This window comes from Topomyia yanbarensis, chromosome 1 (genome assembly GCF_030247195.1).
Source record: "Topomyia yanbarensis strain Yona2022 chromosome 1, ASM3024719v1, whole genome shotgun sequence".
Lineage (NCBI taxonomy): Eukaryota > Metazoa > Arthropoda > Insecta > Diptera > Culicidae > Topomyia > Topomyia yanbarensis.
In genome coordinates this window covers 150,525,157-150,552,727 of record NC_080670.1, presented here as the reverse complement: position 1 = coordinate 150,552,727, position 27,571 = coordinate 150,525,157, and the positions used below count along the sequence as shown (strand labels likewise).

The 27,571-nt window shown below is 36.9% G+C and overlaps 2 protein-coding genes across 6 annotated transcripts in view; both read right to left on the bottom strand.

Annotated features, from left to right (window-relative positions):
• Positions 1-980: 980 nt before the first annotated feature.
• LOC131677091 (serine-rich adhesin for platelets) overlaps positions 981-27,571 on the bottom strand; it is a 260,189-nt gene continuing 233,598 nt past the window's right edge. For 4 of the 5 annotated variants that reach the window (XM_058956679.1, XM_058956686.1, XM_058956695.1 and 1 more), the window contains exons 7-8: positions 19,350-20,232; positions 981-1,688 (exon numbers count right to left, since the gene is read on the bottom strand). In XM_058956679.1, the coding sequence (XP_058812662.1) occupies positions 19,448-20,232 (785 nt within the window). In that variant the 3' untranslated portion in view covers positions 981-1,688; positions 19,350-19,447. The remainder of the gene's footprint in view (positions 1,689-19,349; positions 20,233-27,571) is intronic. The other variant, XM_058956713.1, reaches the window with a different exon arrangement.
• Positions 12,344-12,703, bottom strand: LOC131676006 (thioredoxin-like). Its single transcript, XM_058955132.1, has one exon. The coding sequence runs from the start codon at positions 12,701-12,703 to the stop codon at positions 12,344-12,346; it is 360 nt and encodes a 119-aa protein (XP_058811115.1).

Here is a 27,571-nt window from a genome sequence, read left to right as displayed (position 1 = left end):
GCCAAACCCAAAAAATGACCAGATTTGGATAAAAACTGTATCCTGGGGCAATGTTTGGCACTTAATTTATCATGCACTTTAAAATTATTTTTCTAACTCGGCATTCTGACATGGGGTTCAAAAATCTCAACATTTACGAATAAAAAAGCACCTAGGGTGACTAGACGTTCTTGTTTTTGTTTCCCAGGACATGTGCTGGGTTTAACTGACTGTCCTGATGTCCTAGGAATTCAAGGAAAACGTTTAAGTTATGCAATTTATTAAAAAAAAAACTTTTTGAACGACTTAGTTGAATGTCACAACTAACCATCTTAAGACAGATGTCTTCCGTTTAATTCAACTATAATAATATATTTTTTTCCTTTTTTATATTAACGACTAAGCGTGAGTTCATTTTTCCTTTGTTTATGTTGTAACGACATTTAAATAGGAAGGGACTGGAAGCGTGAAATCTTTTTCAATATTAAGAGCCATAGTACTAAAGGAAGAGCAAGGAGTTGAAGGAAGAAAGTTTAGAAAAGCGTGAAATAGGGTCATATGAGCAACCTTAGAGTTTCCCGACGACTTGACTCTTTGTCTTCTATCGTAGGAGTCAGGATATTTTGACATTTTTAAATGCGGTATGTCCAGACAAGCGTAAAGTAACTTAGTGACTTATGCTGTCGTAACCGACATTCGGTCACACAGAGATATGGGTGTCAATACGTACTTTCTAAATAAATGTAAGGCAGATTTTAGATTGTGCCAGTTCCTTGTATCTGTATCTGCCTCACATGCCTGGGTAATTTTGATTGTCATTATATTCACTGGATATCACATTTTCGGTGAAAATTCTAATGGATTATGATTTTAAGGGGTACTTATACGAGTAACGGCATGTGATATGAAAAGCAATGAACTACCTCCATAAATTTCATTTTTCTTTTTCCTACTTTAACACAATAAAAACAATAAATATAGAGAAGGAAAGATGTACACTGGGTTCGGCTGTCTGTAACAGTAGCACCAAGGACCATTTAATGGTAACTCTAACTGGGAAATTGTAACATCAACGTACATTTAACTAACCACTTGTAAACAGTACGAATACCGTCCACTATTATAATGAAAAATCAGGTGAGTAAGGCAGACATCGTTATATCACTAGAATTGGTTTCCTGCAATTCGGTAACTGATTGCATACCGTCGAAATCGCGTGGCCCTGCGTAGGTGAGCAAAGCGTTTTACGTGTCTCATTCAATCGTGTTTCTTCTTTCTACTTTTTCAGCTTCCTGGCTATGCCGTATTGTTTGTTGTAACCAGTAGGACTTGGCGGTGTAATCGACGGTTCTGGTATCGAGTGTAGTGCAGACTATAACGTGGAAATCAGAGCAGTATGTAAATATTTTCAATGTCGATCAAGAAAACCGTATGTTCGCAGCTGCGAATCGAACTGTCTGCGGCTCCACGTGCGGCAACCGGTTGGGTGGTAATGGCTTTCGCTGGGTTGTATGTATTTTCAACTTGGGCCCAAATGTGTACGGCGCAAGGAAAATCAATCATGGTGTGATTTTCAAATATTTGAGTATTGTAATTTTTGCGATGGCTTATTTTGTCCTAACAGTCGCTCGTCCGTTCTGCGTGATGCGGTGATGCTGTGGAATGTTGAATGGCTTAGCCTACAATGATTTTTGCGTAGTCATCATTATCTGTAATGAAATTGGCAAACGGTAGAGTAAGCATTTGTGAAGAAAGAAGGGCGTAAATAAGTTTATAGAACATCGTGCTATAGCGGAATTTTGTGTTTCTTGCGAGTTCCGATTGTTATATTACCGGGAGTGATTTTGCATGTTCTGTGTGTGAGACACGATCGGAATAGGTGTGATATAGTGAGTAATGTATTGGAAGTAAGCTCAACACTGGGTTCTAAACTATTGTACCAGTCCACTATTCTATTTAGTCTATGTAGCAAATCGTAGCAACTCTGTCTACATTTTCACCGAGCTAAATCCACACATGGGAATGTATTTTACCATGATTTGTCCGAAACCTGAATACCAATAAGTTCAGAATAAAAAGCAGCAATAATTTGTTCGCCAGTAATAATATTCGTGAAAGGTCGTCGAAGGAATTTATCTCGGAATGAACCACTACCACCAATTACCATGGATGGACAGCTTATAAAATGGACGGAAACAGCGAAAAATCTCGAGTTTATGTTTCAAGCAGATCTCGGATGGGACAGTGTAATAACTCAACAGTGCGGCAAAATATATGTAAGCCTTCGTACTCTGCAAGGATGTTATTCTACCGCTCCTATCGACACGCACCTGAAACTGTTTAAGAGTTTGATCTTGTCGCATTTCCTTTTTGGGGACACACTACATATCAACCAAAGTGCAAACGCCATGGATAGGATACGCATTGTGTTGAATAACTGTGTGCGGTTTGTATATGGTCTAAACCGCTATGCACATGTCACCCATTTGCAGAAAACCCTGATAGGATGTCACTAGCAAACTTTTACGCATATCGTTCTTTCATGTTTATTCGAAAGCTGGCCAAAACGCACTCCCCGCCACTAATCTTCCAGAAACTGTTGCCGTTTCAGGGACGTCGATGACAGAACATGATTATTCCAGCCAACAGTACATTCACCTACTCCAAGTCACTGTTCGTTCGAGGTGTGGCAAATTGGAACACGTTGCATGCTATGCTTAAACTTTCTATATCTGAAGTAGTTTTTAAGAGGGGCTGTCTAGAGTTTTTAAATCGACGATAATTATTTTTTTTAAATTGTATTATACTTAGAGTATCAATTTATTCTTAATATGTTACACATATTACACATTCTTGACAAAATAGCAGGTAGCAAACAAAAAATGATTTCCTTTACGCTACTAGGAAAATAAACAAACAAGCTAACTAACCAGCTCCGCTCTCTCTCTCTCTATTTTCTATCCCATCTCTCGACGGTAACGTTCCTCGTCGGAGTTCGCATTTTTAAGGCTACCTTACTTAAAATTGTCTCTAGCCCGCCCATCGCCTTTGCCCGAATGTGATCACCAAGCTGATGCCATCCGGGAACGAAGGCGCCGTACTGTCGATGACCGGCTGTGGGTCCTGTTACTTCACACGTTCCGTATGGTTCTGCTCGTCTTTAACCGGACCTCTCGATGCGATGCTCAAGTTGCACCATCAGCGAGGATTGCACTATACTTTTCGTCTTTCTCCAACTGTGTTGGAAAAAGATAAACTTTCTGTCCGACAGCAAGTTCGATAAGGCGATCGCTTGATCCAGGAAGCTTCCAATTCAAAAAGAAGAAGTTTCAAAAGGGAAAGTTGCCAAAAGGAAGGTTCCAAAAAGGACCCTCTTATTGAAGGCATTTTCGTGTGTTTTTTCAGCCGACGTTCTCTGGCTTCGGGTGCACTCGAATGTTCACCGGAATGATTTTGGTAGACGTTTTATCTGGAGTTATGTATATCTCGGGGCAATTTACTTTGACTATCGAGTGTTTTTTTCGTTACTCGTCACAGTTCCTTGTTTAGAGTTGTTTCCGGATATGACCGTATGCGCTTGTTCGTCTGCCGAACTGCTGTTGCTATCCAATTTATCCGATATCGTACTGCGGCCGGAAAAAGGCTTCACCGAACAAATTTCCTTAATAATTTTACAACGGGCACTCGAACATTTGAACGAGTAAATAATATTTTCCATTTTTTTGGCCCAGCTGCCTAACCCTGCCTGTTGGCGGGTTACATGTTTTGAGGTTTAACTGAAACTTTCGTAAACCGGCAATATGTTTTTCGGTTTTCTCAGAACATGAGAAGGGAGATCAGAGATGAGGTGTAAGTAGTGAGAATCGAGAGATGACAATGATTGACACCGGTGTAGTGGAGTGCATTGCACTATTCTTGCAGAAGTGCAGAAAACTGGGGTATGTTCCACTGACACTCCTGCTAGAAAGTGCAAAACCAGTGCACCAGTGACCAGTGACGAATGACTCTTTGCACATCTCAAGGACAAACTAATACGTGCCGGTTCTCTGAATAGACGGCATATTATGGACAATCCTACCCAGAAACTGACGAGGAAGGCTTCGTTACGGAAAGAATCGCCAAACACCCAGTCCCCAATATCATTACCAGAACCACAAACCATTTCGTCGCTGTTGTGCTATCTTATGACAAACGCCACTTAGGGGTGAACTGAGTTAGATATGTCATGTTACTAAGTTTTAAAATCTCCATAAAGTCGCGTTTTCAGAATTTTGAAATTCTGCTGGGTTACTGAGATATAGCGAAACACGATTATGACAAGCGCCAATTTCTCGAGTGATCGAGTTGTGCTATCTTATGACAAAGAAAAAAGAGACAACATTCTTAGTTTGTTGGTTTGCTATAAGCCGAAAAGCTTATAGCAAGCCAACAGATGTCTCTGATGACATAGGTAATTCCTATGCAGATCAACCATAAGCATTAGCTAGGTTTTTGTCTCGGGAGCAAAACTTTTCATACCATAGTTTTTTTCTGGGAATGGTTGGCTTATATATTCATGATTATTGAACAAATTTCCTTTTGAGATTTCCACTTGTTTTGGAAAGTATACCGAAATGTAGTGATGGATTATGCAAGAAGAACATTTGTTTCGTCTAGTCACCTGTCAACAATAACATTGTTTGATATACATTGTCTCTAAATTGTCAATGAAACCAATTTTTGTTCATTGTTTTTCCTGAATAAAGGAGGAAAATTGGAAAAACTTTGTGTTCTAATACCATCATTTTGTAACCTGATATTGCTGCTATCGCATGGAAAAGTATGATATTGGACATAGTGATCTATAACGCATAATTTTACGAATCAGTTATAATTAATTTTTATATGAAATCTTCTGTACACATTTGTGACACGTCATATATATTTTATCATCAATACACACTTATGACACGTATGTGAGCGACTTTGGTTTACATTTTAAGCAAAATCTGTAAATATAGTCAACCGATCTTCGCACAAATCGAGAGTTTACTTCAGAAAAGATAGAAGCATCGAATGCTTTCTCCGAAAAGCTTCTAACATTTATAAATTTTAAGATATTCAATCTCAAACTTTAAAAATCGTTTTGACGTAGGACTACGTCTTTGTTTTCGATATGGGGGTGCACTCTGCAAATTCTACAAAAATGGTATGTAACGAAAAGTGGTCCAATTTTAAACGCATATAATTCTTACGATAAATTTTCAAATTTTTTGCACAAATCGCCCCGAAATAGTTCTAAGAATAGATTCCAATAGATAAACCCAAAGATTTTTGATATCAAAGCATTAAAAAATTAAATAATATACAACCTTGTCAAAATATTGCGCATTTACACACAGAAGATAGCGCTTCCCAAGCCCTGTACGACGGATTGGTGTACCTAGCGCACAACGCTTCTATGAATGACGTCATCATCGACTATTTAAAGAACGGACTTAACCAAACACGCTCAGTTCCCTGTTGAACGGCTGGCGAAGTAGATCACTGTGCTGTAGAGGGACGCTACCCTGTGTCGTCCAACAGGCGACTGCTTCCTAAATGCCGCTGTAATGTTGCCAGTAAATTTTTGGTTTAACTAGCACATGTATTTGCTATTTGCGCTTGAAATTAAGTAATGTAGTGGTAGTAATAAGCTTCCCATTTTGGTTTAAACGCAAGGACAGTTTTTAAAACAGGATTTGATTAATTAGTTTAGCTCATCTAAGCAATTTTATCAATTCTGTAATTTAAAAGGAATTTAACGAAACTTGGTGAATTTGACCCCACTTGCAACTGGTATAATCAACCTGCACAAAGTGTTGCATAACGCAGGGCTGTTTTTTGTAACAAAATCATTCAGCCCTTCGCTATGCAAAATCACGATATTATGACAGATGGGCTAAGCGCGGCCGTTCCTTTCAATCGGGAAAGGCCGCGTGGAATTTTGGTAAAACGCGCTAATAGTGTCGTGGTGGTACTAGTTGTCTCTTTCGCTCTACCCATCATCATCAGCGTTGACTCATTTTGCATTGTACGCTTGGGTTCAATGTTTGGGGCGAATGTGTTGATAGGTAGGGGAAGTGGCGGTAAAATGAACACGTTAAGCAAAGTCATTATTTTCTAACTAATAAGTGAATGAGATATTACAATCACCTTATGTTTCTTGTTAGACATGTTTTGTACATATCTGGTAAAAATACTTCGTCATAAACATATTTTTTCAAACATGATTCTTGATTTCTAAACATGTCCAAAAATGAGACATGTTTATAGCGAGTGGGTAAAATGAACATGTGGCGGTGGTAAAATGAACAGCTTCTGGTGACCTGCAAAATGTCCTGTATGTATGCAATGCGCAGCTTTGGAAAGCATTTTCCGATCAATGCTAATATCCCAACAAATCATGAGCTTTGCATACACACAGGGCATTTTGCAGGCAAAAAAAAATTGTCACGGAAGAATTGAATTTTCATGACGTAATATTAACCATTTTACAATCCTGTGGCATCGAAACACATCTACAAACTTGGGGTTATTCATGGGTGTTTGAACTTTTAGGATCTGTTTGAGAGCAACTAGAAAGCTTGTTCTATACATGAGATGTGATTATATTGTCTAAAATTTGATTTTTCTTCACCGGTCCGGGTGTTTTTTTCCACACACTAAGTACTAAGAAAATAAATATTTTACATTAAGTAGTATAGTCCTACGTCTACAGTTCGTGCAACCCCATAGGGCTGTCCCTTGTAGTTTTTCTCGAAAAGGGTTAAATGGCGCTTGTCATAAGATAGCACAACAGCGACGATTTGCCAAGTTTATGACTGCTGTTCCAGCAATAGTGACAACTGTAAAAACCGCGTAAAATACTACAAACTGAACAACTAATACCATCAGTGAGGAAGCTACCACCAATGACGAAGGGTTCACACTCGTGACGAGCAAACGATAAGCCCATAATACCTCCATCCTCATGATCCAGATTCACCCCCATTTTGAGATATTTTGATAGTGTTTGTGATGGCATCAACACCATCGCTATAGTGAAGGACATTTTATGATGGGGTAACGGGAATAACTTTTAAAAAGGGCATAATCACACGAATTAACTGTTTTTGTTGGAACAAAATTCCAAATATCTCGAAAACTATCGCATTTTGGAAGTTTTTGCATTTTGATTTAAAATGATACTTAGAATTATATTCTGTAATAAAATTACAGTTTTGTATGTCAATTAGTATAAAATTTAAAAACATGTATAAAGTTATTGCTGAAAAACTTTTTTACCGATAAGTTCTCCATCATACAATCACATTCAAAATGTTTCTTTTTTATTTAAGTTTCGTTGACAAAATATAAAAAAATTAGAAAAAATTATTTTTTTGCAATTTAAATTTTTAACACAAGTTTTTGTTTTTGTGAAAAATGACACATTATTTTCAGGGTATATTTTTTTCGCACATAAATATTTATTCCATGAAACTCGTTCTCAGAAAGTTTTGCTGTATAAAATACAGTAATCTAACAAAAAAATTGAAATTAATGCACGTAGAAATGTTTACGCCCTATTGAAAAATTTCTCTTGAATCAAAATATTGCAATTGTCAGAGAAAATCATGGAGATTCATAAACCGAACACAACTTCAAATTTTCTTTCAAATCGACGATGGTCATATTTTGTGTACGGCCGGTTTCTCATGGAATCCCTCATGTGAGATCTCGCACCTTCGAACGATTTTGAACAACTTTTTTTTATTTTTATTAACGTGACTTTCAATTTTTATTCATTCGTCACGTAATTTTGAACAACAAATTTAAAAAAAATGCTTCAACCCATCTGATGTCCCAAACGAGCATTACTCACCACCAGATAATGGTCTTTAACCTCGTTTGGTCCTCGGAAGTTTTTACCCCATGATCTTGGTCCAAATTCATCCTCACTGCATGGTGTTTTGATAGTGTTTGAAATGGGTTTTACCCATGAAAAAACAACTACCATGGTTCGGTTTTAATATAGGGTTCGGAAAATCCTTTATAAACACCACATTCTGGCGTATCAATGGGTTTTAGAGATCTTTTCATAGTGTTTTGATGGTTGTGAAATTTCGCCATATTCATGGTAGTTTTATGGGCTTTTGTTGTGTTGAGAATTTGCTCGAATTGCTATTGTGTCGAAATCCAGTTTTTCCTCATTTTTAGTTCCGAGTTAACTTCTTTGGGATACTGCCAGAGTGCCTGTTTCATGATGGATTATTAGCCTTGTACAACTCCAGCATATCTTTCAAGCAACGGCACGAGACTATATCCTGCTAGAAAAGCCCAGGGTCATCGTGAGACCACAGAAGTGGAAGTAGACACTTTTGGAGGCATTTGCCGTTCCGATAGTCATCCAGTCACCCTTCAGATAGTCACGAACAGGGTGTTTGGCTTCACACACATTGCCTGCCAAATCATGTATTTTTAGCGAACTTAGACACAACTTCCTCATGGGCGTCTTATTTATGACGAGTATTGCAGATAATGAGCTCATGAAACTGCCGGAAATCTGCTTTCACATAAGATTCGTCATCCAAGACGAGACAATGCGGTTTCGTCAACAGCTCGTCGCTGTTGTGCTATCTTAGGACAAACGCCATTTTGGGGTAAACTGAGTTAGATATGCCACATTACTTGTTTGAAAAATCTCCACAAAGTGGCGTTTTCAGAATTTTGAAATTCTACTTGTTTACTTAGATATAGCGAGAAACATTATGAGAAATTGTGAGTATTTTGCTTCAAATCACTGTATCTAGGGGTTTGATCAAGTTATATTGAAGTTTTAGATGTTTTTATGTGTGAAAATGTCTGAGGAACACAATGGTATAAACATTTTCAAAAGAAAATTACACGAGTTGTGAGAAAAACACAGTTTTAGTTTTAAACTGGAAATTAAAGATGTTTGGCAGCACTGTAACCAAAAATAACAATTTTTTCTAGATTCCCTGACTCATTTTCTTCAAAATGCATTTCACCGATTGTTTCATATGATCATATGAACGCAAAGATATGAATAAAAGTTAAAAATTGATGATTTTTTCTATGGAAAATTTTCTATGCACGATTATGACTAGGGTTGTGGTACCGGTAATACCGGTACCGAAAATCCTGGGAATACCGACCAATTTTTGGTCAGTACCGGTATTTTCGGTACCATTCAATTTTTTTATGAAAAATATGTGGACTCTCTAGGGGGACTTGTTTCAAAATATCGCTCTGCTAGATGACTTTTAATTATATTATTTACCTTCTAGATAAATAGTTCAGCTATCACCTTTGTGGGGGAATGAGATGATGCCATCATCATAATAATTCTAGAAGTTGAACATTACTATCTCCCGTTGTACTGAACGGTATGTTAAAACTCCTACAATATTTTATTGAAATTAAATTTTAACGATCTTGTATTAAATTTAAAAATATTCACATCTAGCGTAAGAGACGTATAAATTTGCTATGATTTTTTTTATTGGCGACATACTGATTGGTTTCCATTACGCACTGGGAGGCGCGTAATAAGACTATGGTCCAGGTCATGCCTGTAATTGGTTTGCTCTTAAACCTTTATCTATAAAAGAACGAACAGCGATTTAGTAGCTAACAATTTCAGATTTGGTGAACTGCTTCAAATGTGGCGATTTGTAATTATTGGTGATCGCAAAATTCAGCAAAACTCCATAATTTACAGGAAAGCAAGGAGCCTTGGTATGCATTAGAGAATAGTAGGCAAATGACATAAAGGTCGAAAACTATTTACAGAAAAGCAAGAAAGGAAATGCGAGCAACCTGCTCGGATTTACTGCCATACTCGTTTTGATTTACTGTTGTAAATGGGGTTTCTTACATTTACCATCTGTTGAAGTCGACGAAAATCGCACCGATTAGCAGTTATTGATTTCAAAGTCTAGATTTCTTAATAAAAGAAGGTGTCGCATACGAAAAATATCTTCTGTGAAATGAGTTAGCCATTCCAAAACAATAAACATGTTTTTTTGATTAGCACAAATCAATCAGCTGAGAATAAGGCCATCAGTTTGAGCATTCAATTTCTCTTTGAAGTTTTTTACGAATTTTTAAAAAAATATTCGAGCACCGGCACCGGGAGCACTTTACTGGTACTACCGGTACTGAGGGCTACAGTACCGTAGTATCGGCTCTCGCCAAAAAGGGTCGGTACTGCAAACCCTAATTATGACACGTCATACAATTTTTGTCATTAATACACGCCTATGACACGTGTGAGTGCGACTTTTGTTTACATTCATAGTAAAAACTCGCAACATAGTCAACCGATCTTCGTAATATTTGAGAGATTAATGCAGAATAGATAGAAGCATCAATTGTCTTCTTTGGATTGTTTATAGCATTTACAAATCTCAAGATATTCAATCTCAAACTTTAAAAATCGTTTTTCTCGAAATGTGCTAAATGGTGCTTGTCATAAGATAGCACAGCAGCGACGAGCTTCCGCACACGTGATTTGCCCACTGTATTCTGCTGTTCATCGCGATTCTGTGCCTTTTAGACTTCGTACGTGTGTAGTCTTTCGCGTCTTTTTGCATATTGCACAATTTTTTTTTCTTAAATTCAGTTTTTGCGCGATATCTCTCACTGAACTATTGGAAGGAAGTGGCAGCACTGGCGAATCGCCCGGACGTGTTGTCGTTAACGTCCAATATTTTGAAAAGTTTTTCAGTGATATACAATATAGTTAACAGAAAAATGAAGTCAATCATTTAGTAGGTAGTTTTTCCTGTTGAGTTACGTGTTAGTAGGTTAAAATATCGCGAGAGAAGTGTAATTTTGCTTAGAAAATTGTCGTCACAATTTTGCCATTGAAGTAGGGTTCGTCGCGGTGCGGATGTCGGCGGTAAATGGATAGTCCGCACCGCAACCGCAAAAAAAAAATAAAACCGCACCGCTTACTGCAACCGCACTGCATTTACCGCACCGCACCGCGCGGTAATGCGGAAAATGCGGTAAAATTCATGTATTTTCAAAAATTGTGTTGAAAAATTATTCATTTATTTTGTATAACCATATATAATAAAATGATATTCTTATTTACACGAAAATTACCTTTGATGGACTGCTCATAATGTAACATTTATGAAAAAACTCAACTTTTGCAATTTTTATTATTAAAATGCTGTACATTTTGAGACTAATACTTTCGAAATAAGGTAAAACATTGTCATTCCTCTAAATTTTAGCATAGCGAAAATGTAGCTGTATTTCATCATTATACATACAAATACGTTCTTCCACTGATAGAATATATTCGTAAATCGCCAGGAATTTGTTTCGTACAGACAATTTTCATTAAATATACGAATTTTTTCGTACATATGATGAATCGTTCGTAGTTCTATTGAAACATTTTAATTTTTTATTACGAATTTTTCGTGAATACCACGAAACGACTTTCGTTGCTTTATTACGAAACAGCTTGATTCGGCAAACGAATTGTTCGCTGCTATTTACGAACATCTTTGAAATATTTACGAGTACTATTCGTCAAACCGTCAACGTCAAAAAAGCTTCAATAGAGGTAGAATACGTCAACAATTCATCACGACGGTCTCGGTCTGACTATTTAGTAGCCGTATCCGTGCCCGCCGGTTTCAGGAAGATTTCCTGAACCTCTTTCGTTTCCAGTTGATCCAGAATCCGGAGCTGTACGGATTCAGCTGAGCCATCGCGAATAGCTCGTTGGTTTTGTATGAATAAGATTGAGTTTTTCTCTGCCGGAGCAATATCAAAATAATATGCCATTTTTTCCTGCTCATTATTTTATTGAACAATTTATAAAAAGAACAAGTTAACGCGCATCACTATCTTTAACCTTTTAAATAAACGATCAAACATATTCGTCACCGCACATATCCACCGCCTCCTAACCATCCTTCTCCCGGCGGCTCAAACAATCTAGAGGCTTTCACCCTTCTTCCCAGCCACCCGCTGGAAGTCATTCATCTTAGTCGTTGCAATCGGTGACCCGATGAAGGTCAAATAATCGATAATTGGTCGTCTCGTCACCAGAATGGTTATCCTTCACGAACAGCTGCATATTCTGCACGTTCTGTAATTTAACGAAATGCAACGGAATCGGCGATCCCGACACAAAATTCTTCTGCCCCAGTACCAGATCCTGCACCGAAACTTGCGATTCGGCCATATCGAAATCGATGGTGCTTGGTTGATTGATAGATTCTCACCTTTTTTCGGTCCGTGAGAGGGCGGTGCTTTGAACTTGATGGCACTGATTTTGACCAGCAGATTGAAGGTAATCTAAATGATCAACTGTTCGTCACAATCGGACACCAGATGACCACCGCTGGAACTGAGCGCATTCACCATCGGGTGGTCGTTCGATTCGTTCAAACATTCGCACTGGTTCTTCTGGATGAAGGCTCAATCTGGCTCGGTAGAAAATAAACATTGGCATGGTCGACATGCCATGGGACGGCGCCGTTTCGGTACATCTGTCGACGTCCACCTTGAGAAACACAGCCTTTGGATATTTCGCCGGAAGCTGATCGAACAAATGCGATATGTTTCGGCACGGTCCACACCAAGCTGAGGTAAAATCCACAACCACCAATTTTCCTCCTGCTGCGGCTAGTTCGGTTTGGAAGTGAGCTTCATCGGTGATTGCTTTAACAGCCATGCTGTATGGTTTCTTGCGCTGCTATCGGTTAGATGAAGATTCTAGTTACAGGGCGACTATTTTACCCGGAGAAATTAACTACTTAATTAACTTTTAACGTAACATACTTTACTCCTTACAAAATTTAACTAATCGAGAATGACGAGAGATGAACGATGAAAGATGATTACGAAAACTTCTCTTAGATGAACGAAATGAATTCGTGCGACCAACGAGATTGTTCGTAATATACACAAATGTGCATTAAAATAAGCAAAACATTTCGTTTCATTCACGAAAAATAATGTCGTTTTCAACGACAACCTTGCGTGCAATGTACACTAAATAAGTAAAATTTACGAAAACTTTCGTTCATCAAGCGGCCATTTCTTCACACCACAGTAAAATCGATTTGGCCATATCGATTTTTTTAAATTAAAAAAAATCGAAGTTGTCAAACATCGATCCCAAAAGATCGACTGAACACAATAAGAGGGACAAATACGAAAACTTTTCTAAAATAAACGAAATGAATTCGTGCGACCAACGAAGTCGTTCGTAATATACGCAAACATTTATTGAAACAAACGAACCATTTCGTTTCATTCGTGCCATGTACACTAGATAAGTAAAATTTACTAAAACTTGTGTTCATCAAGCCATTTCATCACACCACAATCTTTCTAGTCCTCAATACAGGTGAGCAGGTTGAAATAAAATCGATTTTGCCAGATCGATTCTTTTAGTTAGTTAAAAAAAATCGTTATCGTCAAACATCGATCCTAAAATATCGATTGCAAAAATAATTAATACGAAAACTTTCCTAAGATGAACGAAATAAATTCGTGTGAATAATGAAATCGTTCGTATTATACACAAACGTTTATTAAAATAAACGAAACATTTCGTTTCATTCACGAAAATTAGTGTCGTTATCAACGATTACATTCGTGCAGTGTAGGGGAACATGGGGAAACTTGACCAGGTTTTCAGCTAAAACTGCATAAATCTCTAAAAAGGTCTTCAATCCATTAAAAGTCATTGAGATATAATGCGCAAAGTTATTGTGCGTCTTCATGATTTTTTGCAGAATTTTTAATTTAATTTTTGAAAAGTTACAAAAGTTTTTCAGAGGTCGTTTTTTTTGGTCAAGTCTCCCCACTGCGGGGAGACTTGACCAAGGCGTGAGGAGACTTGACCAAGAGATTTTTTAAAAATCATAACAAAAAATAATGACATAAAACATACTCTAATTATTTTTTTCCATATTGTTGAGATCTTTAGGTAGCAGTAAAAAATATAAAAGGGTTGCATTTGATAAATTTAGATTTTTTATAATGCATTTCTTTTTAAGCATTAACTGTACTGCTTGCATTGCATGTTCACACATCACGAAATCAGTCCTACTATTACTAACTTTGTTTACTAATACTAAAATATAAAGACTTATGTTTGAGGTGGGATTTTTTATGGCGTGATTAACATTAACAGTAGATACCCAAAGCATAATAAATATCAGGAATTTTGTATCTTTCTTCAGCTAATTGCCACTTGGTCAAGTCTCCCCATAAAATCTTGGTCAAGTCTCCCCAACATTAGTTATTACGTTCAATTTCATTCAAATTCTAGTAATAACTATTCCAATGTTCCAATTTATGTATAATCATTTCACTGCTTCACAAAGATTAAGATGGTATATTAGTACATTATTAGTAATTAGTAGTCGAGTAGATATGTCCATACAAAGTTTGATAAAAAATTACATCATTTAATGCAAATTTATTAATCACGTAATATTTTCTGTAAGGAAAGGATTTTTCATTCCAAACTTTTAAAGTTACCTTAAGGGATCGAAACAAGTGTAAAAATATTTTTGAAAAATTTTTCAGAATCGAATAGAAAACACCATAGCCAAAAATAGAATTTTGCGCTTGGTCAAGTCTCCCCATGTTCCCCTACATTAAACGTGTAAAATTTACGAAAGCCTTTGTTCACCAAGCGGCCATTCTTTTTCATGAAATGAACGAAACCTACTAGTAACATAGCACGAAAGTACTTCGTTGCAGAAAACAACGAATGAATTCGTGCATTTCATGATCGATTTCATTATATTTACGAAATTATATTATCAGTGTCCGCAGCAATTAACAGTTATGTGTCCAACAAAAAACACCTTTAACAGGCCAACGAGGGTACCCGGGTACCCACAAATTGAAATGCTCATAACTGTGGCTTCCTTTGACCGATTTGGACACTTTTAGATATTTTGGATACAGGAACTCGTCCACTTTTTGATTCTGTGCAAAAGAACCGAAATAATGGATCTGGTTTTTGGTAATCCGGATTTTCCGAGGTAATGTTCCAGTACTAGGATATGATCTGTAAATTTTAATAATGTACTAGCAATATGAGTATTAAAACTCTTCAAATTGTCTTGGAAGTCTGTTTTTTATTGTTACGGGACCCCATGGCAATTTGAAAAATGGAATTGGAATGGAATGACCACTCACGGCCCCACGGGAACCTGCTCCGGAATGTCCGTTCCGGGGTCAAATCACCAAATGGTCCCAAAACCACGAGATACAGCCTACTGATTCAATTCCAAGAATTTTGATACCCATATTGCTAGTATTCCATTGAAGCTTGCAAATAGTACCCCAGCACTGGAACTTGCTTCCGGAAACCCGGATTCCTGGGAACCGAATGAGGTAACCCGATTCATTTTTACCAAGTCCAAAAGTGGATGAGTTCCTGAATCCAAAACGGCCAAAACTATCGGAATAGGTTGGATATTACCTTAGTTACGGGCATTTTAGTTTTGTGGGTACCCGGGTACCCACGTCGGCCTATTACGTAGTAAAAAAATTCAGGAGCCCCTCCTCTTTCCCACCCTTACTATATCAACAATATTATTAACCCAAAAGCTTGACTTAGTGAAGTTCTAAGATGTCACAAAGTTTCAATTTCCAGCTATGGATAAAACATAGGAATTTAATTAATTGAAACTTAAAAAGGTACCCGGGTACAGCGTCGGACACACAACGGTTAAGAGGAATGCTTTTAATTTAATTATCCTTCAGTTAATTGAAAAAATGGAATAATGAAGTTGTATATTTTTTCTTTCAATTTTAATATTTGCAATGACTTTAACACATGAAAATGAAATGAACGTTTTTCGCATTTACGTACTAAAAATCACCTTTAATTCTTAAAGAAAATTAAACTACGATGTTTAAGAACGAATGATAAGGTAAACAGCCTCTCCTTATTTTGGACGCTTTTCATACATTTGTCTCCTTTACTGCCAATTCCTCCAAATTCGGTTGGTTTGATGAAGATAATTACATTCTTTGGGTTGTTTTTAGGTCTCAGTATTATTAGTTCATCTTTAAGTTCTCCAAATTAATCAAAATTCACTGTTGAGAAAATGTCATCGAAAACAATTCATAATTCCACGATTGCCGAGATGAATCGGAAGAAATGATAATGATGCATTTTTAAATTGGACTTAACAGCACAATTCAATTGTTTTTCAATGATTGGACTGTGCATTTTATGTATTTGGAAAGATTCCTTTGTAAATTTTAACTTTGAAATATAAAATAAATAGTGTTCAAAATATGTCGTAAAAATAATGCTGCCAAATTCTATTGGGCACAGCTTATAGATTTTATTTCTAGGTAACAGTATGTTTTATCATATTAAAATAAGGAAAATGGAAAAAATCATGTAGCGATAGGTCGAATACAGATTATATTCGAATTTCTTTTCAAATCATTGTCAAGTCTATGGAAATTAGAGCAATTGAATGTTTTTTTATGTTTCTCTATTGTATGGTAATAAGTATAACTTGAACGTACTGACAGAGGGATTTTCCTAATAATGACATTGCTAAGCATTCGTTAAGAAAATAAATCTAGTTGCGATCTTTTCAAATGGTAAAAGTCATAGTTTTAATTTACTTTTTAATGCAGACTGCAGACTAAGCAATTATTTTTTGAAGTGCGGTTGCGGTAATACCGCGCGGTAAAAGCTTATTTCCCGCACCGCATCCGCGGGAAAAGTGCCCCACCGCATCGCAGTTTTTGCGGTGCGGGTGCGGTAAATACCGCGCGGTTGCAAAAAAATACGCCCGTTCGTTCCGCTTACCGCCTGCAGCGCCGTCTGAATCTGAGGAGAAAAAAGAACACAGAAATCTCCTGAACTTATTTATTCAGAGCTGGTGAAATCGTTTCATGTCATTTTTCAATGCTTCTCTACCTTAATAAATTCTTTCCTTTTTGTAAATACATGCCAGAATCAAACATATTTTTCATTCTGGAAGTGCGAATATATTGAAAATATCCAATTGATACGTGGATGTATTCGCGCGGGGCTTATTGTATATGAAGGCAGCCTCAGAATGTACGTGTAAGAACAGGCGTTCTTGAAATGGGTCGTTGGATGCACAATAGAGCTATCGCCTTTCATTTCCAGGGCCAAATATGTGTACATCTATCAATGAAAACAAATATATCATTACATAGATGCAGACAAGTTTCTTCCACAAATGCACTGCCGGACAGTGTACGATAGACAAACACACATCTCTCACTGAACTATTGGAATTCCTCTTGAAAGCTTCGACTACCCGTTTTGGTCCTTCACACTATTCGAAGATCCATTTGGTCAGTTTTTCTGTTCTATCGACGATCATAGATTGAACCATTCTCAGCTTCTTGGCACGGTGAGAGAGATCCGGATTTTCTAGGCAAAATTTGTTTCCAATGATCAATGTTCTTCCGACTCCGAATATTGACAAGGTTTGCTCAATTGTTAGTGAAATTAACACAATGAAATCACATTACACATTGAACTAACTTCATATAACATTTCAAGAGAATATACCTAATGCAAAAAAGTTACAGCAATTTGAAAGTGATAAAATTTAATTCCTTATATCCTTTACAAAGTCCAATCCATGTTCTGCTTTCTCGCCGCCACTGTTTGTAGACGTGGTACTTGGAAGAGGGTACCTTTTTAGATATAGCTGGCGCGGCTACGTAACGCTCCTGCAGCTATCCGTTTCGGGACAAAAGCTGTTTCGAGCTGCTGCTAACCCAGTTTTGGGAGCAGACACTCTTCGGTTTTCATTTTCCCTGTCGGCATACGACCACTGGGGTTGATTACACGATCTTCACTGAATTTGTTCTGGTTGGTAAATGACTGGGTAATGCGTAATATAGACCCGGTAGTGGTCCTTAGCCTCTTGTCCAGTAACTCCTATCCCTTCTTCCACGCGGTGCCAGCTGGGGCACGAGAACGATCGGGTAACCAACCCCGGTGGGACCATGGTCGTATGCTGACAGGGAAGCCCTCTTTTTGGAGGGTGAGTCCATCCGAGTGTCTGTTACCCATGTTAGGGGCGGCTCAAAACAGCGTCTGTTCTCCATGTGAGGGGCGGCTGATATATGTAGGGTGCTCCGACTAGACAGAGGGTTGGGGAAAGCCCAACAAGCCGCCCTGGAAAACTAACCGTTACGAACAATGCAGAAGAAAATACGAATCGGAACAATCGGCAAAGACCTACGCGACGAAATAAGGACTACGATTGGAAACTCGGAACATGGAACTGCAGGTCACTGAGTTTGCTCATACCCCAGATGGCCGGCCAGAGGAGAAGAAACGTAATATTTATGTCAGACGCGATTGATCACATGGTGGGGCTTCATGTTGCGATATGGTACCGCTTTGTCTCTCAACTGAAATCTGCGCTGAATGTATAAAATATATATTTTGTTAATTCAACTTTGCATCTTGGATCTTAAGAACAAAAAAATTAAAAAAAATTTCACACAATTTTTGAGTTCCTTTAAATTTAATTAAAAATTTAAATGTCCGGATCTTTTTGATAGAAACGGAACGTAACAGTAGATACATGTTTACTATTTTGTTAATCAGATTTTAAGCTTTATAAACAATAAACAAAAATAAAAATATGATCAAAATCGTAATTGTGCTCATGTTGGTGCATGTAGATTGAAGGTCTGATTTTATGTGCTTTTTAAAGATCCCTAACTTTGCAGCTATTACTACAATAAAAATATCTATGAATCTCTTCAGACCGAAATTGAAGAAAAATTGATTTGAAACTCATTTAATTCAAGTTAATATAGTACGAAGATCATTTTTTGGGGGATTGTAACCACTCAACAAAACCTCGAACAACTAAAATAATGCATTTTAGTTGCTCGATATTTCGAGCAATCCATGGATATAAATGTAATAGCACTCCACCCGGATGAAGTATGAAGTTGCACTAAACGCCCGCAGAAGGTATTGTTTTTGTAGCGGACTTTCTGAAGATTTCAATTCTAAATATGGTGTAAATTAATAGGTAAAAAGTGGACTCACACGCCATTCTACATAGATTATTTAAAACACATTAGAAGGTTTAAAGAAAAAATACTATTCATAATTGATTAGTTCTACAGTTGATGTGCGATAGCTTCCGTATGCTGATTGAAACTCAAAAGAATCCACAAAGTCAGTTTTAACAACCTTGATGAACTATTCACACCAACTTCTATCTACAAGTACAACACACAGAAATTATCACAAGTGCTTCTAGCACCGGTTAGTCAACATGTATCGTATACAGAAATTCTACTGTCATACTGAATATTACCTGAGTTCGGTTTACGCTCTGTCGTGAACTACTACTAGACAAGATCGATAGTCTATGCAGTGATTTTGTCCGCCGGTATCGCGGGAGTCCTCTAGTCTTTAATGTTTTCGCTTTGTTGATTCTTGACTGGCAGCACTGCTGTTGGTCGGTTTACTAACCTCTCGTTTGTCACTTAACCGTCGGTTTGCGTCTTGTTCAGTCGATGTAAGCTTGGTAGATCGGGAATTATCCTCAAGTTCGTAGGCTAAAGACTTTTGTACCTCAATTCCAGGACCTAGCTTCTGGGTGAGGTCACGTAGTTGCTGTTGGTGAACATGTGAATCGTCTGTTTGATCGGCTGTCAGTGCGGTCGGTTTCGGTGGGGATAGGTACAGGGAAACAGAGTTAGTACTTGGATGGACAACCGAGCTATCGTGACTCGTTTTCGATCGAGGATCGACTTGACTGGAATAGGTTTCAGAGATGGTGTTTTGTTTCTTACCGGCATTTTTAACGCTCATGGATCGGTAGATGTCAAAGGAAGGTGGAAACAGGGATTCAGTTTCATCTATGTAGGGTGAGTTCTGCGAGGCACCGAAGGATGTCGTGATCGACTGGGAGTGAGTAACAGTGTCAATAGGACCATGGGGTACACCGTACAGTTGTGACAGGAAATCGTTGTTCTTCAGCGGTCGGAATGGTGGAGGATAGGGATCATTCGGGATGGTGTGTTGGGAAACGACCTTCTTCTCATATTTCATCGGACCTGTCGACTGGTAACTGTTGTAGCTGTGCCCCATCCCGGTCGGTACTTTTTGTTTCAATATTTCCCTCAGTACATCAGATGCCTCTACGACGTTTGGTTTTCCGGGCTTTTGCAAGTAATACGCTGTCATCGGATAAGCTAAAGAGATAGTAATAATAGTGTATAGAAAGGTTAACTGTTTTCAATTTACTACAAAAGTTTAATGTTCAATAAATAAAGTGGAAAAAATAATTAATTTTTTTCGCTGATGCACCTGCAAATTAATAAAAAAATCACTTGATCAGTAACGTAAAAACGCTTTTAATCCACCTAACAGTGTGATGAGACATTTCTTATAACTCTTATCACTCTCTTCGGATATTATATCGTTTGAGAACATTTAGAACTTGATGCTTCGCGATGTTTTTGATAACACATACTACATGGGAAAGTGGCAGGACTCAGAGAATCGCTCAAATCAGCAGGACAACATCAGTGCTAGAAATCTCAAATCAAATCAATGGGAAGCGAAAAAATGGCCCATAAAATAGACATAGCTACGAATTATTGTTAATGCTCTGTTAATAAAATATCTAAATTGTGGTGGGTAAACTGAATTTTCCTAAAGGGGTTATATATTGTACTGAGCCAAAAAAATCGCATTTTTTTAATCGATTTGAAGTTTATACTTTACTCAAATCACCAACGCGACTGAGAACTAAGAAATCAACGCTTTTTCTTGAAAAGGGCGAAATTAGCAGTGACACCATTCAAAGAAAATCAACAGTGAATATTTCCAGACTTTTAATTCCTATTTAAGAACTATTGTGTTTTTTACATCCTAGATTGCATGATTCAGTGATCGAAACCCAAAACTTCATAAAGTATTTGAAATTATTAAATTAAAATTTGTTTTTGCTATTGAAATTTACAAAATGATGGTATCGCCCCTTTGGCGATTGTTTACTTTTTCGGTCCCACCTATCAGCATTGAAGTATCGTTCTTACGTTTTTTTACAATAACTACCGTTCTACACCACCGATTTCGTCCGGGTTTTTTTCAATAGCGATCATTGTTACTATTTACAGCTAGTATCAGCTTGATAATCCTAAAAAAATACGAAAATGACAGTTTCGCTTATAAACTGCTAGCAAAAAAAGTATCGCCCTGTTTGTTTGCATGGAGCGTGGAGGGCGAAACTTTAAATTACAAAAATACAGTTTCGCCCGTTGTATTTTTTGCTGTAGTTTAAGAAAGCAATATCGTAGAATCAAAATTTTAGGTTAATTGGTTGCGTTTCAAAGCCCTCATTCGCATGTATGAAAAAAGCCTTATGTTTACATTTGTAATATCGCCCTTTTCACAAAAAAGCGTAAAATGAAATCGCAGCTCCTGATATCACACTATCTCTGAAGTGCATGCGTGCATAGTTACAAATTTTACTTCGACATCGACTTTTTCTAAAGGTGACTTGACTAAAGGTGACTTGACTTATTATCGCTAATCCTAATGCCAAAGACCAAATAAAAACCTCACGAAAACGAACAGTTTGGTAAAATCATCATCATTACTGGAATTTTCATTTTCACGAATCTTTTCGGTAACCTTCCGTCACTTGCGTTAATGCACTGTGTGCACAGTGCTCTGAAAATCTAGCGAAATCGTCTTAGGGCACCAGCGGGTCTAATTCAGAGCTATCTGCGCGGCGAGTAAAGTAAAGAATACCAAAAATTAATTTCTATTCCATAATTTTCAGTTCAGCAATTCGAGAGATCGTGCTCACCGCAAGCCATGAAAAATAGACTACGTTGTGAAGCGATGGTCACTATTTATTAAAAAATCACGGTTAAATAAAAAATAAAATTATTAAAAAAATTTCAAATTGTTTATAATTTTCACAAACTTATTAAGAAAAATTGTTTCATAATCTTTCGTAATATTGTGTAAGAAAAAAAAGCTGAAAATTTCAGTATTTTCTCTATCTGCAACATATTAACCCTTAAGTATACCAATTAATTGGTATACGAATTGGAATAGGTTCGCCAAATTTTGGAAGAAGTTTAAAAAAAAACCCCTTGAAAATTACCTAAAAATTGTTGTAGTTCGATACAATAAAAAATCCCCAAAAATGAAATGTACCTATTAATGTGAAACACAGTGAATAATACATACAATAAAGACCCATTTTTATCAGTCTCATGGTGTATTTTAGGCTGACAAAACGGGGACATTGACTAAAGCGGGTATTTTTTTTTCTTTATAATAAACTAAAGCTGTTAAAATGTTCTTCCCGTCCCTTGATGTAGTCTGATAACTATTCCTGATTATGATGAACTTTTTATTTTTGCATATTTCCATCTTCATGATAAGGAAAACATGCTCAGGAAAGGATTTACTCGAATTCAGTCTTGTTCGTCTGCTAGAGCCCATCAAACATATGTTCATATTTGGCTGATAAAATCAGGGTTTCAATGTATTATAATAGATATTCAGCATTCGAAGAAGTTTCTTGTGAACGAGTGTAGAACGACTTTGTTTCTACTTACTTGAAGTCAGCGGCGTAGCCAGAAATTCGGTTTGGTGGGGGTTTGGTGAAAATCGATCATACTGTCCAAACGGCATAATTCCGAAACCGTAATTTTTGAAGTTTTAAAATTATGCAGAAATAATTTTTCAGAAAATAGTAACAGAGTTCGTGTCTAGCGAATTTTTTGAGACTTTATTGTAGTCATGAATATTAACCTGAGAAAACCATAAATACTTCTTGGACGATATACCGTCAAAATTATTTTATCAAATGATGCGCTGTTTAACGTTTGTAAAACTCATCGAAGATACTAAACCTCCGAAGTTGGCGGTTTCAAAATGATGCTATCTTGACCTTAAATTACTGATTTTAAACATTTGACCTATACATATAATTGGTCATACAACAAAAATCAAATGCTCATCAAAATCGATCAGAACCTGCTAGAATCGAATGGACATCGTTATTTTTCATAAATTTCTCTCTACATTCGGAAAGTGTTATCTTCGTTATTAATCATATTACGTTTTCGTCTCAACTCGACGCATTCCCAAAAAAAACCTGTCTTAATCCACCTAGTGGTGCAATTGTGCTTGTCTCATTTGTCCAGACTACGATTCCATGGCTGGTTATGTTCAATACAATGGTGGAAATGAATATTACATGTTCAGTACGATTTGCACATACATACAATGGATCGACAGCCACGATCTTGAGATACTATGTGATACTGAAACATCGCTTGAAACCAGCGGCGGATCATGGAGAAAGGTCCGGGAGGTCCAGATCCGGCCGAAAATTTTCAACTTGTTAAGAAATTTTAAACTAGTTTTGATTTTAAAGTAGCAACCCCTCACTGCATACTCCCTCCGGGCCGGTATGATTGACGATTTTTAGAGTGATTGCATAACCTTTCTATATGAGAAAGACAAAAATGTACCAAAGTCCAAAAAAAGTCAATTTTTGTCAAACATCTCAATGTTTCATGCATTTTAAAGTCATTTGGCATCAAAAATACAAATTTGATTTTGAAAATTTTTCATTTCAGTTTATATGGAAATTTGCTGTGTGATTGCACTCTTCAACTCGTAACTCCGGAACCGGAAGTCCAATCAATAAAAAATTCAATAGCAGCCGATGGGAAGGTTGTTCATTTGAGACTAACTTTGTGCAAATCGGTCCAGCCATCTCTGAGAAACAGAGGTCACATTTTTTCCACATACACACATACATACACACACAGACATTTTCCGATCTCGATTCTTGTTATTGTAATATTGAATTAAATCAGTCTGCATCAATAAATTTTCAACTTCAATCCAATATTTTTTTGAGTGTGGTGGGGGGGGGGGGGTGGTGAGCGTTGTATGGTGTTAAACCCCAAAACCTTCTCTGGGCTACGCCATTGCTTGGAGTTATTTATTTCGCTTTTCATTTTCCGATATGTTTCAGATCGATCCGATGGTCATTAGTTAGAAAAATTGCAGTCAGAAGGTTCGCACAAATGAACATTTTTGCACTGATAAGTTATCAAGTTCCTTCCAGACAACTTGGAAGTGTTCGGTGATTATTTCTAGCGGTTGTAGATAGAAAAATGAAATACAAAATTCGATTTGTCGAAATAATGTTTGGCCTATTTCAATGGATTATTTCTATATTGAACAATAAATAGGCGACAAAGCGTAATCCACAAACAACAAGCCATAACTTTTAAAGTATTCAAAATAGATATTTGAAGTCTTCAGTAAAGTTATTCGCAAAAGTAAGAGCTACAAATGTGTAGAAGGCATCATTTCGATATAATCACGTCCAACAAAATTTGTGAAAATATCTCACTCATAGGGGGATCAATCAGCAAAAGCACAATACCAAAAGAAAGGGCATATTTCCTCCATTAAATTCTCCGAAGATACTATTGACCTAAAATAAGCCGTTTTGGCATTAATAATAGATTACATGTTTTTGGTCATATTTCTGGCAATGGGAAATGATAAAAATCATTCGTCCGCATTTAATGTTAAATATCTCTTTTGATAATAGTCCGATTTCAACAATCTATAGCTTGTTCGAAAGGTATTCGTTAAAAACATATAACAACATATAAGTTGTTAATCTATATTATCAATTTCGGTAGATAATTCAAAAAAACTGCAAAAAACGCCATTTTTACGCATTCAAACATTCATATCTTGGAAACTAAACATCAGAATCAAAAACAAATTAATAGCGTTCATACTGTTTTTTAGTTCTTTCATTTAAAATTGGTTTGGATAAGATCGGTTCAGCCATTGCTGAGAAACACGAATGAGAATTTATCCGTTACATACACACACACACAGACACACACACACACACACACACAGACATTGTCCCAAATCGTCGAGCTGAGTCGATTGGTATATAAGACTCGGCCCTCCGGGCCTCGGAAAAAATCTTGAAAGTTTGAGCGAATTCTATACATTTCTTTTATAAGAAATGTAAAACAGTGAAAATAACCATTTCTTATGAAGAACAATATTTTCGTGTCTATTTCCCAATTGCACGGTTCTTTTTAAAATAAAAAAAAAGCTTTTGAGATTGTTGAAAATTTCACCATCCAACCACTACACGTGGTGAAACGCTGCGGTTTTATGAATGAAACTGAAAAATCACGCAATAATTTTGCCTATGACCAATTACAGCAATTAATGGCCTCTGTAAATCGACCCATTCAGTACCGTTGAATGAGCACTTGAAGAAGATGCTCAAATGCCTTTTCCTGCAATTGATCTTCCACTCATACGGAACGTGGGGCGTGGTTGTGATGCACGGCCACCGGGTGATCACACGGTCTGATGGCCTTTTGATTGCAATTCTAGCGATGATTGCAACTTGGCATATGGCAGATCTCCGGTGTCCGGTAGTCAACCGAAGCTACAGCGACAGTACATACATAACTGCTGTCGTGGTTTCCGCTTCAGCAGCGATGGTATTCAAATTGAATTAATCTGGTAATAAAAATGTTACCTATATCCGGTCGATTTACCAATTCGATAATAATTGCATTACATGGCTAATGAAATATCGTTTGTGGTACTGAGCACAGAACCGTTTTATTTTCGTTTTAAAACAATGAACTATCATAACTCAGCAGTTGTGATAACAAACGATGAAGTTTTATTTGCTATTTTGTATCCTTATATATAAATCCTTCAAACTATTCGCACTAATCTTGCTAAAGCGCGTTATCGCACGTTGGTCACTGCCACGACAAGTAATTAGAAAAGTGTCAATAGCAGCGGCAACAAGCTTCTCAATGCTGAAAGCTACAGAAGCCCACAATAATTTTTATAATGAAAAAAATGACAGCAAATTAAACTGATTGGGCAGTTTTCGCACATTGTACCGTGACCGCAGAAAATTTTACTTTGAAATTCTGACTAGACTCCATTGTGATATATTCTGGGATATTATTCAACCCAATAGCTCGTCAACGTTGTACATTTCACATTCTAACGAAAAAATGGAATAGAAAAATGGGGTACGAAATTACTAGCATCATTCCTTAAGTGCGCGTAATATAGTGGTTTCATGGTTTAACTTGGCAAAATTAGATCAGTTGACAGAATTTGATAGGTTGTGAAATGTTGATACATTAACGAAATAAATACATACACTTGGGATAGGAAAAGAAAATTTGTCAATTATTTTAACAATTCTCTCTCAGCATTTCATCCTAAAGTACTAATAAATCCCCACCTCTTCCAGTAATGACATAACTCCACATCATCTCCAACAACGTGGAAGTGTTTTTCTATAGCCTTATCAAATTTTACAGCCTATGTTGCCATTGGATGACTTAATTTTTGAATCGATAAGCGGCTTTCATTTTATGTTCTGATTAGTTATTCGAAAAGTACTATTTGGACTTATATACCGTGGTATGGTTGTGGTACCGGCCGTCTTCATGATGCCCCAGTAATTCTCAATTAGCTGCAATTCCGGTGCGTTCAAAGGGGTTAAGGATCTATGGCACGATGTTGACCTCCTTAACCTTGTACCACTCTAGAACATCTTTTGATGCTATCGTGAGCCCTTAGAAGTAGAAGTAAAGACGCTTTTGGAGGCATTCTTGCAGGTACATCTTAAGCTCCACCTTCCACGCGTGCAAATTGCCTGCCAAATCATTTATTTTTTGGCAAACAACAGGCATCTTTGTTTTCTAACTAGCACAAAACTTCAAAGTTTTCACGTTCACTTGTAAAATAAGATTGATCGAATGTAGCCATAGTCTTAAAAAAAATGATTGTCACTTCTAGTTTTCAAAATAAGAAATTTCAAAAAAAAAAATAAAATGTTTCAAGTAAGTTTATAGCAAATTGCTTTCCCATTGGCGATTCCACGTCGAAACGGTTCTCAGATAGCAGTGTTGTTGATTTCATTTTGTTCTGTTACAGTGGATAAATTTTCTGTAGACATTGGTAAAAAATACTATTAAACAACATATTACCTCTTAATTTGTTGAAGATTGCTTACCAAAACGAAGGAAAACTATCATTTTATAATTCGAAGGAGCATCACAGCATCATTTTCTGTTCCTACTAAGTCAAGCAAAGCCTTTATGAGATGGTGTAAATTCAAGAAACTCTCCGGATCACGAGAGGAAAGAATAAGTCAGGTTTTTTTTGGGAATTTCGAGAAGACGAGTTGGTGTTTTTGAACAGCGAAGCTCAGAAACTTTTTTACCAGAGTCTCCTACGTAGTTCAAAATATCAAGGAACTTAACATTGGTCTCTTTCAGTTGAAATTATTTTTATAATCACCATAATACCACGAATACATTTCGAAGAAATGTATACGCCAAATGGTTTTGAATGATTGAAATTCCGAATAATAGCAAATAAAACTAAGTTTCGAATTTATTTCTTTCATGTTTGGGCCTTGAAAATGTTTTTCCGTCAATAAAATTAAGTTTTGCGGGAAGCTACGAC